At 40.9% G+C, this 16,488-nt stretch overlaps 1 protein-coding gene and 1 long non-coding RNA gene across 8 annotated transcripts in view; both read left to right on the plus strand.

Annotated features, from left to right (window-relative positions):
- LOC140895389 (DDB1- and CUL4-associated factor 6) overlaps positions 1-16,488 on the plus strand; it is a 247,164-nt gene that overhangs the window by 201,611 nt on the left and 29,065 nt on the right. For all 7 annotated transcript variants that reach the window (XM_073304939.1, XM_073304947.1, XM_073304957.1 and 4 more), the window contains 4 exons: positions 13-124; positions 9,865-9,980; positions 11,073-11,156; positions 11,310-11,637. In XM_073304939.1, coding sequence (XP_073161040.1) covers positions 13-124; positions 9,865-9,980; positions 11,073-11,156; positions 11,310-11,637 — 640 coding nt within the window. The remainder of the gene's footprint in view (positions 1-12; positions 125-9,864; positions 9,981-11,072; positions 11,157-11,309; positions 11,638-16,488) is intronic.
- LOC140895425 (uncharacterized) lies at positions 1,146-2,898 on the plus strand. Its single transcript, XR_012154189.2, has 2 exons — positions 1,146-2,126; positions 2,705-2,898. It is a non-coding gene; the product is annotated as an uncharacterized LOC140895425 (long non-coding RNA).

Consider the following 16,488-nt stretch of genomic DNA (forward strand, 5'->3'; position numbering starts at 1 on the left):
CCTTGTTTACAGACAGTGAAAAGCAGAGTCCACGAGCAGGAACAGGTGAACCAGTTTTAAGTTTGCACTACAGTACAGAAGGAACTACTACAAGCACGATAAAATTGGACTTCACGGATGAGTGGTAAGTGTTTTTTTGTTTTGTTTTGTTAGCTGTTAATAAGCACAATTTTCCTTTGTATTAGCATTTGTTTACCTAAAATGATTTTTTTTTAAATTATATATACCACTTAATATGTATTATTTCCTGCTGTTTCATAGTTTTGTATTAGTATTTTACAGAGGTAGTGACCATCTGATTAGGAATAAACTATTTTTTGTGTTCCATTTGCATTCAGTTACCTCAGGCAAAGTTATTTTAAGTGGGCAAAATTTTTCTTTTTAAGTGGGCAAAATTCTTCCCCAGTCTTTAAATATATAGCAAAGAGTATGTAAAGAATAGGAAAAAGTAGCTTTCATCATTAACATTTTAAGTTGTGGAGAATTTTTTTTTATAAACACAGCTCAGCAAACTTCACTTTGTCACAGTACATCTATGTTGGAATGCTATGGATTTAATTCCTCTAGCTAAAGAAGGTTTTGGAGCAGGCACAATTACAGAAATATGTTGTGAATTTCATAATTAAAAAAATGAAAAGTAGTAATAGTTCACTGTATAGATCATCTTAATCTTAAAATAATTCAGAAAAAAATACTCTTGAAAGACACATCTATTGAGTCTACATGGATTTTAAAAGAGCTATTTCAAATTTGTGGACCGAGAACTGCACCAGGATCTGTGTTCCCTTGTTGGCACAGAGAAATCCAAACATTGCTTGAAAATGTCTGAACCTCAACTAAATTGAAGGGCAATTGAAGGGTAGTATGAAATGGGGGTAACCATGAGAGAGAGAGGCTCCATGTGATCACTTCTTAGGCCCCATGGACCCAGAAAGAAACATCTCCATAGCACATGGGTCTATAAAAGGGTATAAAAGGAAATTAGTCTTCTTTTTAACAGTCTTTCAGCAAACTTTTTGTTTACTTCTTTAAAAATCTATGTATCATGCTGCACAGCTACAGAGTCTTGAAATCTTAACTACAAATTGGAGTTCTCAGACAGCTATAAGGTGCATGTCTGTCTGGACATGCAGTTTGGGCAAGGAATAGTTGTTTAGATGTTTTCTTTATGTTGATACTTTTTAGATATTCATTCCTTACGTCCTGTCCTTGAAGGGGACACTGCTTCTCAGGCCCCGTCTACACTACAAAGTTAGGCTGATGTAAGCCGTCTTGCATTGACCTAGTGATGCATGTGTCTACGCTTAAATTTGTCTGCCACTGACGTAAGTGCCCCATTACAGCGATACAGTAACACTACCTCCCTGAGTGGTGTTGAGCCATGTTCGATGTACTGAAGTCAATGCAGCACGAGTGTAGACAGTTACTTATGTCGACCCTAACAGCAGTCTAGTAGCTGTCCCACAATGCCCAACACAGAGTGCTCTGGTCACAATTGTGAATTCCACTGCTCGGGCTCAAAGAAGACTGGAAGGCCCCATGCTCCTTGAAAGCCCTGGATATTTTTGAAATGCCTTTTCCAGCTCTCTGTTGTTGTGTGCCACAGACCATGCTGGCTACGCAGTCCAGAAGTGCTCCTACCTGGAGTAGACAGGAAATATTGAATCTCTTTGGCCTGTGGGGAGAAGAGACTGTGCAAGCACAGCCATGGACCAGCTGTAGAAATGTTGACGTCTGAGTATATTGCATGGGGGATTCAGGAGAATGGGAATGAAAGGGATCAACAGCAGTGTTGCGTGAAAGCAAAGGAACTTCAACTGGCGTATCAGAAACCCAGGGAGGCCAACAGTCAATCTGATGCTGAGCCACAAACCTGCCGCTTTTACAAGAGCTGCATGTCATACTTGGCGGAGACCCTCTTATCCACCCCGCATACCAGTGTGGATACCTCCGAGGAGCCAAGTCACAGGCCCCTAGTGTGAACAGTGAGGAGGAGGAGGATGGGAGACACGTGACTGGGAGGTCTAGCTATTCTGCGAGCCAGTACCTGTTTGATACTCTACTGCAATCCAGTCAGTCCTGGCAGTCGAGCATGGGAGAGCCTGATACAGGGGAAGGAGCTTTGGGTAAGTGTGTAAATTTATTTCCCATTACATTGATGGTGCCCCCAACTTAACAGGACACAGCTCCCGACTTTTCATTAATATACTATTACTAGAATAGGTAGTGGTACTACGAAGAGAGGTAGTGTTGTTATCTGCTTTTAATTCCCCTATAGAGTTAGGCAAGGGGGCCCATGTGGAGCTGTTTATGTACACAGGAACATCCCTTTAATCCTGAGAGATCTCAATGAGCCTTCCATGGGGGTACTCTGCAGTCCTCTCCTGAAGGTTTCTAGGGTGGCTGCCTTATTTCTTCTTCGATGGTAGGACGCTTTCCCACACCAGTCAGCAATACCTTCGACAGGCACCATTGCAGTACATAGGCTAACAATATATGGGCCCCCAGCAGTAGCTGTGCTTTCTCTGCCTTTGTTACCTTCAGGAATAAGATATCTGATAAAATAACCACCCCTTATTGAAGTGTCAATAAGCAAGTCTTGTGTAAAACTTTAGAGGAGCAAAGGAAGGGCTTTTTGAATCTTAACTTTTGCTTTCTCTTGTGACTGTATTGATAACGGTACCACTGTGTGTTTTATCTGCAGCTACTGCAGTTGCGGCGTTGAGGGGTTCCTTCTGCAGATCCGTGGAATGCCTGAGCCAGATAAGGTGAAAGAAGAGGACTTGGAATTACATGTTCAATGAGATCCTGTAACCTGTGCTGATCAGACCGTGAGCAGAGGGCCTGAGGGTGAATACAGCAGGCATCGTGGAGAAGAGAAGAGTAGAGAGGAGAGAGTCCCAGCAGGAAAAAGGAGAGGGAGATGCATCAGGACATAATGGGGCTTCTCCGTTGGCAAACACAGATGCTGCAGACTCTTGTGGAGCTGCAGGCAGGGGTGCTGTAACTAGTGGTGCTGAGGATGCGGTAGCACCCGCTGGCTTGAAGTGGTTTCCATCATATAAAGGGTTTAGAGTTTTGTTCAATGGCTTTCAGCATCCCCACTATAAAAATCGTCCCAATACCACTGCCTGCACGTTCAACAACCATGGGTTTGCCTCCCTTTGCAGTACATGGAGAACTCCATTGCAGCAGCTTCTTACACCTCCTGCTACATGAATCATAAAATATCAGGGTTGGAAGGGACCTTAGGAGGTCATCTGGTCCAACCCCCGCGTCAGGACCTGCATTCCTACCCCTACCACTTCATGCTAGATGACATTAAGGACACAGCAAGCTTCACATATCCTGACTTGTGAAAGCCACTGTTGCTGTATGTGTAGGCAAAATGGACATGAATGTTTTTTCCCCTTGTTAAGTTCTGTTTCATTAATATATTAAGTTTTTTATGTATTTGCTTTTAAATTGCAAGAGTCTTTTTTTTTTTTTTTTTTGGCCACTGATTTTGGTACTGAATAAAATTGTATTATTTGGAAAATCATTCCTGTTCGTTAGTTCACAACATATGTTGGAGTACCTAGTAGTTCTGAAAGCACCCGCCTACTTGCTACTGTACAGTGTGACACAACTCATAGGATCGGTGACAAACACGGTGTAATAATCATAGATCTGCAGTAAGCACCGCAAAATGTAATAGTTGCATTGAAAGAGCTATATTCATAGACATACATGAAGCACCACACAATTCCTAACAGGCCCCAATACAGCAGCGACAGGTAGAGTACGGTATGGCACAAGACATTACAAGGGCTTACTGTTAAAGTGCTCTTGCAAAGCCTCCCTGCGTCGTATAGCTATGCGTTGAGTTCTTTTGTGTCTGGTGGTTCAAACTCAGCAGACAGTCTCTTCACCTCTGTTCTCCAGCCAGGTGGCAACTTTTCCACCTTTGCTTCACAGATACTATGCAGGACACAAGAGGCAGATATAATCATTGGGGTGCTTTTTTCGCCATGATCCAGTCTTGTGAGTAAACAATGTCGGTGTCCTACTAAAAGCTCATTTAACTGTCTTCTGCATCTGCTGAGCCAGTAGCTGAATCTTTCTTTGGTGCTGTTGATATGGCTGGGGTATGGCTTCATGTGCCAGAGAGCAAGGGGTAGGCAGGGTCCCCCACGATCACTATTGGCATTTCAACATCATCAATAGTAATCCATCAGTCAGGAAAGAGAGTCCCTGCTTGTAGCTTTCTGAACAGTCCTGCGTTCTTAAAGATGTGAGCACCCACACCATCCCTGACCAGCTACCATTTATGTCCGTAAAGTGTCTATGCTGATCCACCAATCTTGCATCACTGTAGAAAAGTAGCCCTTTCTGTTGACATACTCTGTGGCTAGGTGGTCTAGTGCCAAAATAGGAATATGTATGCTGTCTGTTGCTCCACTGCAGTTTGGACACCCTTTTGCTGAAAATACATACACTATATCCTGCACGTTGCTGACAGTCATAGTACTGTGCAGCTGGAGATGATTAATAGCCCTGCACATTTGCATGACAGTGGCCCTCAGAATGGATTTTCCAACTCCAAAATTATTTCCCACTGACTGGTAGCAATTTGGCACTGCAAGTTTCCATGGTGCTATTGCCACTCGCCTCTCCACAGTGAGTGCAGCTCTCGTTTTGGTGTCCCTGTGCTGGAGGGCTGGGGCAAGCTTGGTGCACAGATCCAGGAATGTAGATTTGTGCATCAGAAAGTTCTGCAGCCGCTGTTCATCATCCAAAGCCTGCTTTATGCCACCAGTAAGTGCTTGTTTCTTGGGCCCAGGAGCAGCATTCCACTACCATGAATGCCACCAACAGCCTGGAATTGGTTTCCACTACGTCCCACAAAATCTATTCTCCAAGAAATAGTCATGTTCCCTGCTCATTCAGTTTTTCTTATGGCTCTGCAGATAACAGAGGATAGTGCTTCCTGTGTCTGCAATGCTTATGACAATGGTGCAGAGCTGTGCAGGCTCCACGCTTCTGTCAGAGATGGCGGACAGCGAGGAGGGTCATTCAAGTTAATGGGATTTTTAAAAAGGCATGAAAATTATGTGATATAGGTGACATTATGGGATGAAGGCAGATGCACGCTGGGAAGTTGACCTCTTGTTCCCAGGCACCCCTGTGCAATTCAGTTCTGCGCCCCCCTCCCCGTGCATTGTGAAAACTTCTCCAAAAACAGAGTGGAATACCTACCTATGGTGCGCTGCACTGTGCATCGACACAAGCACTCCTGTTGAGCATGTATAGCACCAACACAAGGAGCCCAGTATGCATGCACACAAGCAACATAGTAACTGTGGCAGCTTTATGCCGATGTAACTTGTATTGACCAAAATTTGTAGTGTAGACGTGGTCAGTCTGGTAAGAGCGGGAAACTGTGATAAGCTGAAGAAAACTTGATTGGTTAGCGCACAGTTTCAATCACTATTTTCCATGGATTCACTTCCACTTACGTATTACATTGTACAGGAAGGACAGAGGGCTTATGTGGTGAGGTGCAGTGCTAGTTGATGACTGGCAATTTGATGGTGCATGCTCAAAGTCAACGTGAAACTTAGTGCTGAAGTCTAGCAAGGTGGTTCTTGTGGAAAATTCATAGAGTTTAGCTCTTTAAAATTCCACTGAGGGCCCTGGTCTCTGACAGGGGCCCATAGGTAGGGGCCACCACAATACCAGGGATAATAGTGGAGGAGATTACACAATAGGAGAGTTCCAGTTACTGGTATGTAACCCAGGAATAGTTTTTGTTTGTCTTCTTTTTTTTTTTTAAATTTGCAACATCTTGATGCAAGTTTCCTTAGACCAAAAACCCCACATTAACCACCCCTTCCCACCAGAACAAACAAACCCACAGCTAGTATGTCTCCGGTTTCTTAGTTGGTTTCACAAACTGAATACTATATTTCACTACTATGTAGATGGCCATGTTGCAATCCAGCATTAATTCTGGACGCAGACAAATTCTTTTCCATTATATTTTTTTAATCTCCTAAACATATGTAATATTAAATGACTGTATTCTGCGCTCCTAAAACTTAAAAAAGCCTTCATATTTTTAGGTTAAATGTATAAGGCAATTATTTTATTATATGTCCTAGGTGTATTAGTTCTTAACACTTTTTTTGAAATAGTTAAGATGCTAATGTTTGAAAACTAATGTAATTTGTATGTGTATTCATTTAAAATAGAAACTGATCCTACCGGATAATCTATCTAAGTGGCCTGGGTCAGCCCTATTTTATACTGATGTCCATCACTGTAGTAGCTGAAGTTCTTACTCTCGGGAGACAAACAGTAATAACTCATTCTCTTCTGTCCCTGCTACCAAGAGGCAGGTTTAATTTTCTAAAATTGTTTAATATGTAGAGTAATAATACCAAGAAAAAGGTCTCTCTGCTATCATACACTTAAAATGAGAAAAATATTTTTAACTTTTAGTAAACACTACAGTTCTAAAAATAAAACACATTGTACCCTGTAACAGTTTGAAACTTGCTTCCTTAAGCAGTTTCAATCGGATTTTGACTCCTAAATGCTTAAATCCCATTTGAAAATGAGATTTAGGCTGCTAAATTAGTTAGGCGTTACAGTACTGAGTGCAGCAATGCCTAAATAACCTTTAAAAATCCAGGCCTTAAGCCCTGATCCTTATATCTACATGGAGTCCCATTGACTTCTCTGAATCTACCCACACAGATCTGGGCTCTAGACACTCTTGTCATGGGTATGATAGAAGATCTTAAATAGACTGTCAGAATCTAAATCTGGCACGCTTCAGATTGTTGCAAGACTGTCTTCTGCTGGCTTTAACTAACCATACACTTATAGTTTTTGCAGTGGTTATTGTTGAATGTTTTAGGACAGGCATGTTCTGTGGGAGGTGCAGAACATTAGTAAATTTTTATGTATCAGAGGGGTAGCCATGTTAGTCTGTATCCACAAAAAAATGAGGAGTCCGGTGGCACTTTAAAGACTAATGCCCAAATAAATCTGTTAGTCTTTAAGGTGCCACCGGACTCCTTATTATTGTGTTTTTTAATAAATTTTTTAGTTACTTTTATCAACTGGTAGTATTTAATGTGCTAAAATTACATTACTAAAGTACTCAGCGACCATAGTTTTGTGTGCTATACTGGTCAAAAACATTAAAAGTCTGATTTTAAACTGGCAAAAGCACAAAAACCAGCTTCAAACTTCAATTAGACAGAAAAGTGATTCTGAAAGTTACTAAAGGAATTTGTATTTGTTTTTTCCTCAGTGGTTCCATATCAATTGCGCTCAGTTTACAGGTTAAATTCTTTTTTCTTGCAATTCTCATCACAAACTCCATTTGGCATGTGCAAATCCACGTGTTCTTTCTTTCTCTTACATAATCACCTGTAGTGGTTTGATTTGGCCGACACTTGTTGATGGATGAGTCAGAGTGGACTCAATCTTGCGTTCATGTAGCTGTTTTGGTTGTACAACTCCTGGTTTGTCAGGGAAAAAAGCCTATTCACCACTCTTTTACTAAGTTTCAGAGTAGCAGCCGTGTTAGTCTGTATCCGCAAAAAGAAAAGGAGGACTTGTGGCACCTTAGAGACTAACAAATTTATTTGAGCATAAGCGTTCGTGAGCTACAGCTTATGCTCAAATAAATTTGTTAGTCTCTAAGGTGCCACAAGTCCTCCTTTTCTTTTACTAGGGTTTTCCTACCACATGTGGACCCAGAATCAGAGCTGCCAGTCAGGGAATGTCTGTCTAAGACATGCCAATAGGGAGAGGTTGTCAGAAAGCTTATGTCTCTGAGAGACTGCTGGAAGAAGTAGCAGAAACCTCCTGGTCTCCAATGGAACTTTTTCCTTATTTTCTATCCTCTTTTCTTGTTTGTTGTCTTAACTCTTTTCCAGCAATGAGCCTGAACTTTATCATGTTTCTGACCAGTTTCTTAGAGATTCGCCTATTCTGTCTTGTTTCCTTTATTGGCTGGCTGCTGTTCCCACCACCAGGGCAAGATTATATAAGTGGCCCTTTAGTTTAGCCGTGGTTGTATGCTAGATGCTTCTTTCAGTTTATAAGGCCTCTCCACAATCTAATTTACTGCATAGTGTGCCTTACTTTGCTAATACCTACTATGGAGGACAACAAAGAGCAGAAAATGGAGGCACCAAGAAAACCAAGATTATTTGGCACTCCACATCATTTCCCCATCACCTCAGGTCAGCTCAATGGGAGACCAGCAGAAAAGCTGCAGTAGTTCAAGGGTGTTCTCTAAAGGTAGTCTTTACCTCAAACTCACTCAACCACATGTAAATTATCCAGGATGGTAAGTGTTAAAGTGCTTGGATCTCTAGTCCTTTCTTGGGACAAGTAATTCATGTTCCAGAGATGGTATATTAGGATCTTAAGTCAATAGACATAGCAACAGGAGTTCCACAATTACCATCCAGATAAGATGAGCAGAATCCAAGCACCTTCATGGTAGCTATGACTCATTCCTAATGCCATGTGAACTGATCCCCAAAATTCCCAAGCCAGGAGAATGTTCTCAGGGCTAGCAAGGATTTGCATGTGCCCAGCAATGGTTGAAAGAACAAATGGTGTAAGAGACTAGCTACCTCACCTCACCTTTCATAGACCTGAAAGTCCCACTTATGATCATTCTACCCATCTTCATTTCCTTCCTTGTCCACAAGAGTGAGTTTTCTCAGTCCAGCAACAAAGAAAAGGTGCAAGATTGAATATTCACCTCCACTTTCATTGAGATGGTGCTCAGAAAGGTTTTCGTTTTATGGTTGTGGTGGTTGTAAGTTGGGAACAAAAAGAGGAGCAGAGTGAGTTAAAACATGAGACCCCAGGAGGAAAAGAACTTTGTTTCATAAGGATAAAACTATTCTAAAGGTCTTTCAAGACATGGAGGCAGTTCTATATGTTAATTGAGAAGGAGCCATTTTCCCCATTTAAAAAGAAAAAACATTTGCCAACAGATGTCCCACCTACTCTAAGCGTAGGGGGAAAACAGACCTCAAATACCACTTAATAGTAACATATGTTAAATTTTGATATTTTAAAGGTGACCACTTTAGTCCCTGTAATAGTTTATTATTTGTGGCATGGCCAAAAGTTATTTATTCATTTTACAGAACATAGCAGAAGTCTGGTCCTTGCTGTGGAAAGTTTACAGTCTAGGTTAAAACATGTATGGGTTATTACAACATAAAAAGACTGGTTTAAGGTAACATAGACAGTATGTTATAACAGATTATTCATGTACACACCTTAGTTCATGTCTCTTCCTTTTCTTACTACAGCTGCAAGTTAGGGCTTCTGTTTCTGTCTTTATATGCTATATACTTACTTCATCAAATCCATGGTGCATGGTTTTGCAGACCAATAAATTCTTGTGAAGTTATGACACGCATCTGCATGGAATTTTTTAGCCCTGGTTCTCAAAATCTCATTTAGTACAGATTTAGGGTTTTACTACTTTAATAACTTCGTTGTAATTTATTACATGATGTTCCAGTGATTAAAAAGATTTGTAAAAGGTAATTCAAGGCAATGGACACAACAACCAAAAAATAAGATTAGATGTAGTCATATATTTTGCTTAATCAAGCCCTTAAGGATTCCACCTTTATAAAATGAGGGCCACATTTTAGAAGCTACTTCTGAAAATTTGGCTCCAAACATCTGACTTTATCTGTATTTGTTTTGTAATTACTTATAGTAATAAGTTGTAGGGATGTTGTGCTTTGTGGTTGTCCCTTTGATTTAAAATGGAGTCTGCTTGTGTCTTTGCCTCATTACTGAACCATTTTACACGTGCTTTGTTGTTAGGAGCAGCACAACTTCGAGTTCGAGAGGGAGTGGAAGTCACTGCAAACCTGAAGGCCAGGAAGAAGCTTTAAGAACACACAGCTCAGAACAGACAACACCAGAAAATGAAGAAACAAGTAAGATACATAGTTTTTCCTGTAATGGTAAGGTCCCAGTTCTACTCATGGCTACGATTGAACTCAGTGGGAGTCTCTCACATACCAAAATGAGGGCAGAATGTAACCTTAATACAACATTATTTTTCTCATTTATTTCCAAGAAGGCAAAACGGATAACAGAGCTCAGGGAGGCAACAAATTATTTGCTTTACAAAACTAATTCCAGTTGTCAACTGAAGAGGCATGTAGCTATGTATAAGAGAAACTAATGTTTTTCTTAATTCTGAACTTCTTGTCCTTTATTTCTTTGTATTATGGGAGAACAGTGAATAGTTTTTACTGTCCCCTTGAGGAGGAGTTTTTTCCAGGCCAGAATTAAAGAACTTTGGTGGAGTAGAGAAAGCTTGTACCACCATGTCTATGCTGTATCTGTACTCTGGATAATTAGGGGACTCTGGTCTTCAGGGCTGTTAACTTTTAAACAACATTAAAATTTACATTAAAAATCCTCCTGTTTTCACTTGTTAATCCGTTTAGTAAATGGACAGTTAAAGTTGGCAGCTTATAAAGGGGGCATACAATGTTAAGGTGTAAATCTGGAGAAAAATGTATTGTGCTGAATTCAGTCAACCTGCTGGATTCATTGCTACAGGAGACAATTGGAGCAATGGCTGTATCAGTGAGTATATAGTGAGGATTTCCAAAGAAATGCCTAGAGATATGAAGATTACCTTTAAATAAGTTAATTAACCTTTGTAACTCTAGGTAATCATAACTATGAGTTATCACATCTTCTGTTTCACAACATTAAAAGTAAATTAGCTACTAAAATACTTGTATGATCAAGTATTGAATTGTAGCATGGACCAAGAAAGAATCTTCCCACCCCACTTTTATTCTCTGATATACCAAACTGAACAATTGGTAAGTGGATTTATGGGGTCTTTTTGTCTTCCCCTGAAGCATTAGATATGGGCACCTACGGGACGTAGCATACCAGTCTACATGAACCAGTGGCTTGACCCAGTGTAGCAATTCCAATGTTCTACAAGACTTATGGTGTATACTCATGTTACTGAAATGATTATATGATCTGGTGTTTAATTTCAGGAGTCTGTAAAGAATTGCATGAGGAAGTCACAAGTGCTGAAGAGTTGAAACCTATAGATGAAGCTGTAGAGAGAACAAAAACAGGTTTGTCTGCTGTTTCTTCATATGATTGGCTAAAAAAGGGTAAAGCCAAGCCAAACACAAAATTTATTTATAACATTTATAACAACGTCTTCCTAAGTAAACTATAACTATCAGTGCTGTCAGTGGCTAATTTTGACCGCCTTTTTCTGTTAGCTGTGTCAGATAAGGATGTATCTGAGCATCCTGGAACCAGCACAGAAGGAGAAAGTGATCCCAATCTTGACAGCATCTGTAGGAACCCAGAGGAAGGACCTTCAGGTGAAAAAAGCAAAGAGCAAGAGAGTTCAAGTCGTCAAAGTACAGAGTCCACTGCCAATCCAGTTAATACAAACCATGAACGTCAACCGCAGCCAGACTCCTCAGGGCTTGCAAGTCATGAAGAATCATCCACGAGAAGCACTGCTTTCCAAGAAACTGATGATAGTGATGATGACCCTGTCCTGATACCTGGTGCAAGGTATCGAGGAGGACCAGGACATAGGTTAGTAGAATTCTTTCCTTTTCTATTATTTGGCATCAGTATTTTCTGAGGGAAAACTAGGAACTGATGCCCCAACCCCTTACAGAAGGATCTTAAAGCTTGTGGCCCAGAGCGCCTCATCAACAACAGGAACCTTGAAGGCTGCATCTAGTTAGGATATATATTTTTTTAAAAAAGAAACTCATACAAACCTAATACTTGTTGTGTTTGTGTATTTCTTGCTAAAGGAATAAAAACAGCTTTTTATCTGAGTTCCCCATTGATAAATATTTGCAGTTAATCAGTGTTGTTCTCAACGCATGTTAGGATACTGTCACAATTTCAGGGCAACAGCACCTGTATTCCCCTTCCATGGTCCACCAGTGGCATCCACTTTGGGCTTCTGGCTCCCAGATATCACCTTTCCTGGCCAGAGACCCGCATCTCACTCCCTTCTGACTGGGGTTTTTAAGGTTCTACAGCTTCCTGATTTACACTGATCTCCCAGCCAGCCAGACTTCCTAAAAGGCCAGTGCTTTTGTTTTGCCTTCTCTCCCAGGGTTATGACCTGTGTATTGCCCCAGATTATAATTACCACGCAGATGCTTCTAAGCAAGCACATTCATTCTTAATATGTTTTCTCTGTAATGCTTTAACTTAAAACAATAAAAACATACATGCATGCTAAAAAGCTTATCGGAGGTCACCCTCAACTCCAACCTAGGGCTCTGGTAGGTTTTAGTCCTTCAACATCCACAGCTGGGTTTTCATCATGGTTACAAGTTCATCCACCTTAGGTCCCAAACCAGAATGAAGGCGGGGCAGATTACCCTTTTCTTTATATTACCTTGGCCTTTGATGTTGGCCTTCTGTAACAGGTAGTCATAGAAACATAGAAATCTGCAGACAAAGACCCTGTCCTCAGGGAGTAGCTTCAAAAGGCTGGGTTTCTGCATAACCGGAGGTGGGGTGTTTGCATTAACTTCTCCCTCGGGATCCCCCAAGAAATCCACTTACCACTTTTTGTCTCAAAACTTCATAATTGTCTGGCACATTTTCAGTACAGTCTTTTGAGCTCCCAGGTCTTGTATCAGTCTCATCTCGCACCTGGAAAGGTTACTTACAATCCTGGCTCACAATGATACGTAAACTTAATACAGTAAGGTCTTTCAAGGTTATTGCAGGAAGTTGCCCATCTGTCACAGATACAATGGTCTACAGTTTGCCTATCTGCACTGTAAACATCCTTGGTTTGCAAAAGTACTCACTATTGGTAAGCAGCGCTGCATTTTGCTGTAGCGTATGTTTGATATACTGTGCCTTTTCTCCATTGGTGGTTGATGAAATAATTTTGAATTTTCCTTTTTCTCTCTCATGAGAAGAGAACTTTCTTACCCTTTTTCTCTTGTTAACTTCTGAATACCAATATGGACAGGACTAATAATGATTGAGAGTTACTAGAAAATTATGGTTGCAAAAAAACCCCAAACCTTTTTTGACCATTGTTGCTAAGAAAGTTTCCTATATATCGTATACTTGACATCTTAATCCATCATTGACATAATAATCCTCCCATTCACCAAAATATGCTGTTAACATCAATGCCTGGACTATTCAAATACTATCATAATTTATTAGGCAAACTTTCAGCTATTGGACTCAAGGCAATATATTTTTAAAATTTTTATTCTCACTTTCAGTTGCACCTTAGGATATGGTACCTCTCTCTTTTGGGACATACTTAACACTGTATTTGTATGGGATAGAGGTTATGTTTCTGTTAATTATGTACACTGGAAATGCAAATAGTTGAAAATTAGCTGTACTGTTGCTAAAGAAATTAACTTGGCATCAACTTTAATGTCCTCCTTAATTGTTTTCTGTTTCATATTGGCTCTTTGATGTATATTTAGGTCTTGGAGGGTGGATGCAATGAATGACTCATCCTGTTTTCCCTGGGATTCATAAGTTCTGCAAAGTAGGAATTTTCCAAGGGATTGCATAGCTGAGGAGATTTTTTAAATATAGGACTTCATGTCTAAAAGCGGCAAAGAGTCCTGTGGCACCTTATAGACTAACAAACTAATGACATGCATCCGACGAAGTGGGTATTCATCCATGAAAGCTCATGCTCCAATACGTCGGTTAGTCTATAAGGTGCCACAGGACTCTTTGCCGCTTTTACAGATCCAGACTAACACGGCTGCCGCTCTGAGGCTTGACTTCATGTCTGTGTCCATAGATGACATCATAGCCCAGAACACTGAGCAGTGTATCAAAGCCTCCCACTGTAATTGACATTTTACCCATTTTAAAAAACAAAACAATCTGACATTTTGTTTGAAAAGTTTTGGATCAGGGACTTGAAATTTGGTAGGGGGTGGCCTGTGTGTCAGGATTGTGCATTTTGCTGAACCCATGAAAATCTGCCCAAATTTGGTCAAGTTATAAGCCTTTGAAAAATCATAGTTCTCACATGCTCAGGAGAGACTTCTTAGATTTTAGCAGCTAAATACCCCAGAGATTCCATATGCACTGGGTATATGCCAGCCTGGGGCTGAGCAGGACTTTGCCTGACATTGCAGCTCTGGGTTGCTATAAACTGTACTGCATCCGGGTTCCTGAATTGAGAGCAGGAAGCCTGTCTGTCCTGTGCTCAGTGACTCCCCCTGGTGACAAACCAGCCTGATACAAATACAAAAGGGGGAAAAAAAGCTAGACCTGTGGAGTCTTAAGGGAGAAGTAAGCTGGGGCAAAGACTCTGTAGGACGATCCTGGGACTGGAGACTGAAGGGATGGGAGAGGAAGACTGGGACTGAGAACCAGTGGAGTCGGGGACAGGAAATGAAGGGAAAAGGGAGACAGATCTAACAAGGTTCAGGGGATAAACTGGGACTGACTGGACAAAGACTGTGACGAGCTGAGATGGGGGAGACACTGAGATTCAATAGGGAGCCCAGGGATGGAGACGGGGACTGGGTATGCGGGGGCAACTGAAGACCATGGTAGTGGTGGGGAAATAGATTGGATGAGAAGCCAGGAGGAAGGAACTGGGACTAGCAGAGCAAGGAGACTGGTGAGAAGGAGCTTCGGGGCTAGGGGGGGTAGGACTGGGATGAGAAGCTTTGAGGAATGGAGTCTGAGACTGGCTAGGTGAGGAGACTGGGATGAGGAGCCAAGGTGGGGAAGAGAGAGAACTTGGGACCAAGGACATGTTGGGTAGGAGGAGGCAAAAGGAATCAAGCTGGGTAGGAATGTGTAGAAGAGTCTGTATCCACTACAACATGCTTCCTTCCTGAGCCTAGAGTGGAACCCAAAATTCCTGAGTCTCACCATTCCTCTGCTGGCTCACATAGAGGATGACAACCTACTACTGCTACTAGTTGAACAAAGCTCTGCCACTGTGATGGATATAAAGGTTTCCACCCTGTTGATAACCTATGTGGGTGTCAATATGATGCCACATGATGGAATAACTATTATTTCAGTTCCTTTAAAAAATAACAAAAAACTAAAAATTACACAAACTGTTAAAAGAACATTACTAAGGTTACACTGAAAAGTTAGGAAATGCCAGATTTAAGGTTGCCTGTGCAACTTTAATTTGTCCACCTTATGTGTATGCATAATGTTAGTCTTTTGTTACATGACTACATACTATTTTTCCACAGGACCACTGCCTCACTCAGTGGAGTATTATGTGTAGCATTAGAATCTTAGTAGTTAGAGACAAAGATTTTAAGTCAATTTCCTCAGGAGGGACAGCATATGGTGTGGTCTGCTGGTTTGAACACAAGGCTATGAATCAAGTCTCCCAAATTCTAATCCCATCTCTGATATGTACTTCCTTTGTGACCTTGGGCCAGGAACCTAGCATCTTCCTTAAGTTCCCCTCTCATAATTTTTATATCCCTATCGGGTGTTCTGTTGATTATTTGATAAAGATTGCAGTAGTGCCGTGAGTGGATATTACACTTAATTTTACAGACTTCTCCCTTGTCTGTATCTGACTGCATCAGTGACGAATGTAAGCCCAAATTCTGCTCTTAGTTACACCAGTGTAAATCTAGTATATGTTAACTGCACTGAAGTTGATACGGTTAAATATTTCATATGAAAATAAAAACCAAACTATAATGGTTGCCTTTTTCCATTGAATGGCTGTACAGCCCAATGTGGTTTAGGATTGCCTCCAGGCTTTTGATTAAAATTAGATTTAATGCCTCATTCACTTCAGTTTGTTCTTGTGTATATGTATAAGGAGCAGAGCTTTCCTACATAGCTGAATGGTGACAAGGTTAAATAATAAAATTCAAATTTTTTCCCTCTGGTTTCAGGATTTTAGAATACCTTTCAAACTATTGGTATATAAGTGGCAAGGGTTTGTGTGTGAGGGAAAACCATGATTTTTCCAGTTAAAGACCACACTGGCAGTCTTGGAAGCTGACTGTGAATCCTCTTCAGTACAACTTATTCAGACAAAACCTTTTTTGTAGTCAGTGAGTTTGTCTGAGTGAGTACTGAATTCAGCTCCTTGTAATTTTAATGTACTGCCACATATGATCCTTGATTTACAAAATTGTTAGTACTATACCAGTGACTAAACCCTTTCCCTAATAACAAACCCACCATGCCCAACTCCTCTTTACTTCTATCCCAGGGCCAACTGCCCCAATATCTGCAAATTACATGTATTCAGACTGTACATTCAAATGTGTGCATATTGTGGTACCAGGTCTTGAGAAGAGATGAGGTTCAGAGGGTATCTGCAGCTAGGAAGAGGAATCTGAAGTATATTACTTTGGGAAAAGAGTCAGATGAGAATGTTCATGACCTTGTGAATGGAGTGGGATTTGGGAGGATTTCCATAGA

Source organism: Lepidochelys kempii, chromosome 1, assembly GCF_965140285.1.
Source record: "Lepidochelys kempii isolate rLepKem1 chromosome 1, rLepKem1.hap1, whole genome shotgun sequence".
Classification (NCBI taxonomy): domain Eukaryota; kingdom Metazoa; phylum Chordata; order Testudines; family Cheloniidae; genus Lepidochelys; species Lepidochelys kempii.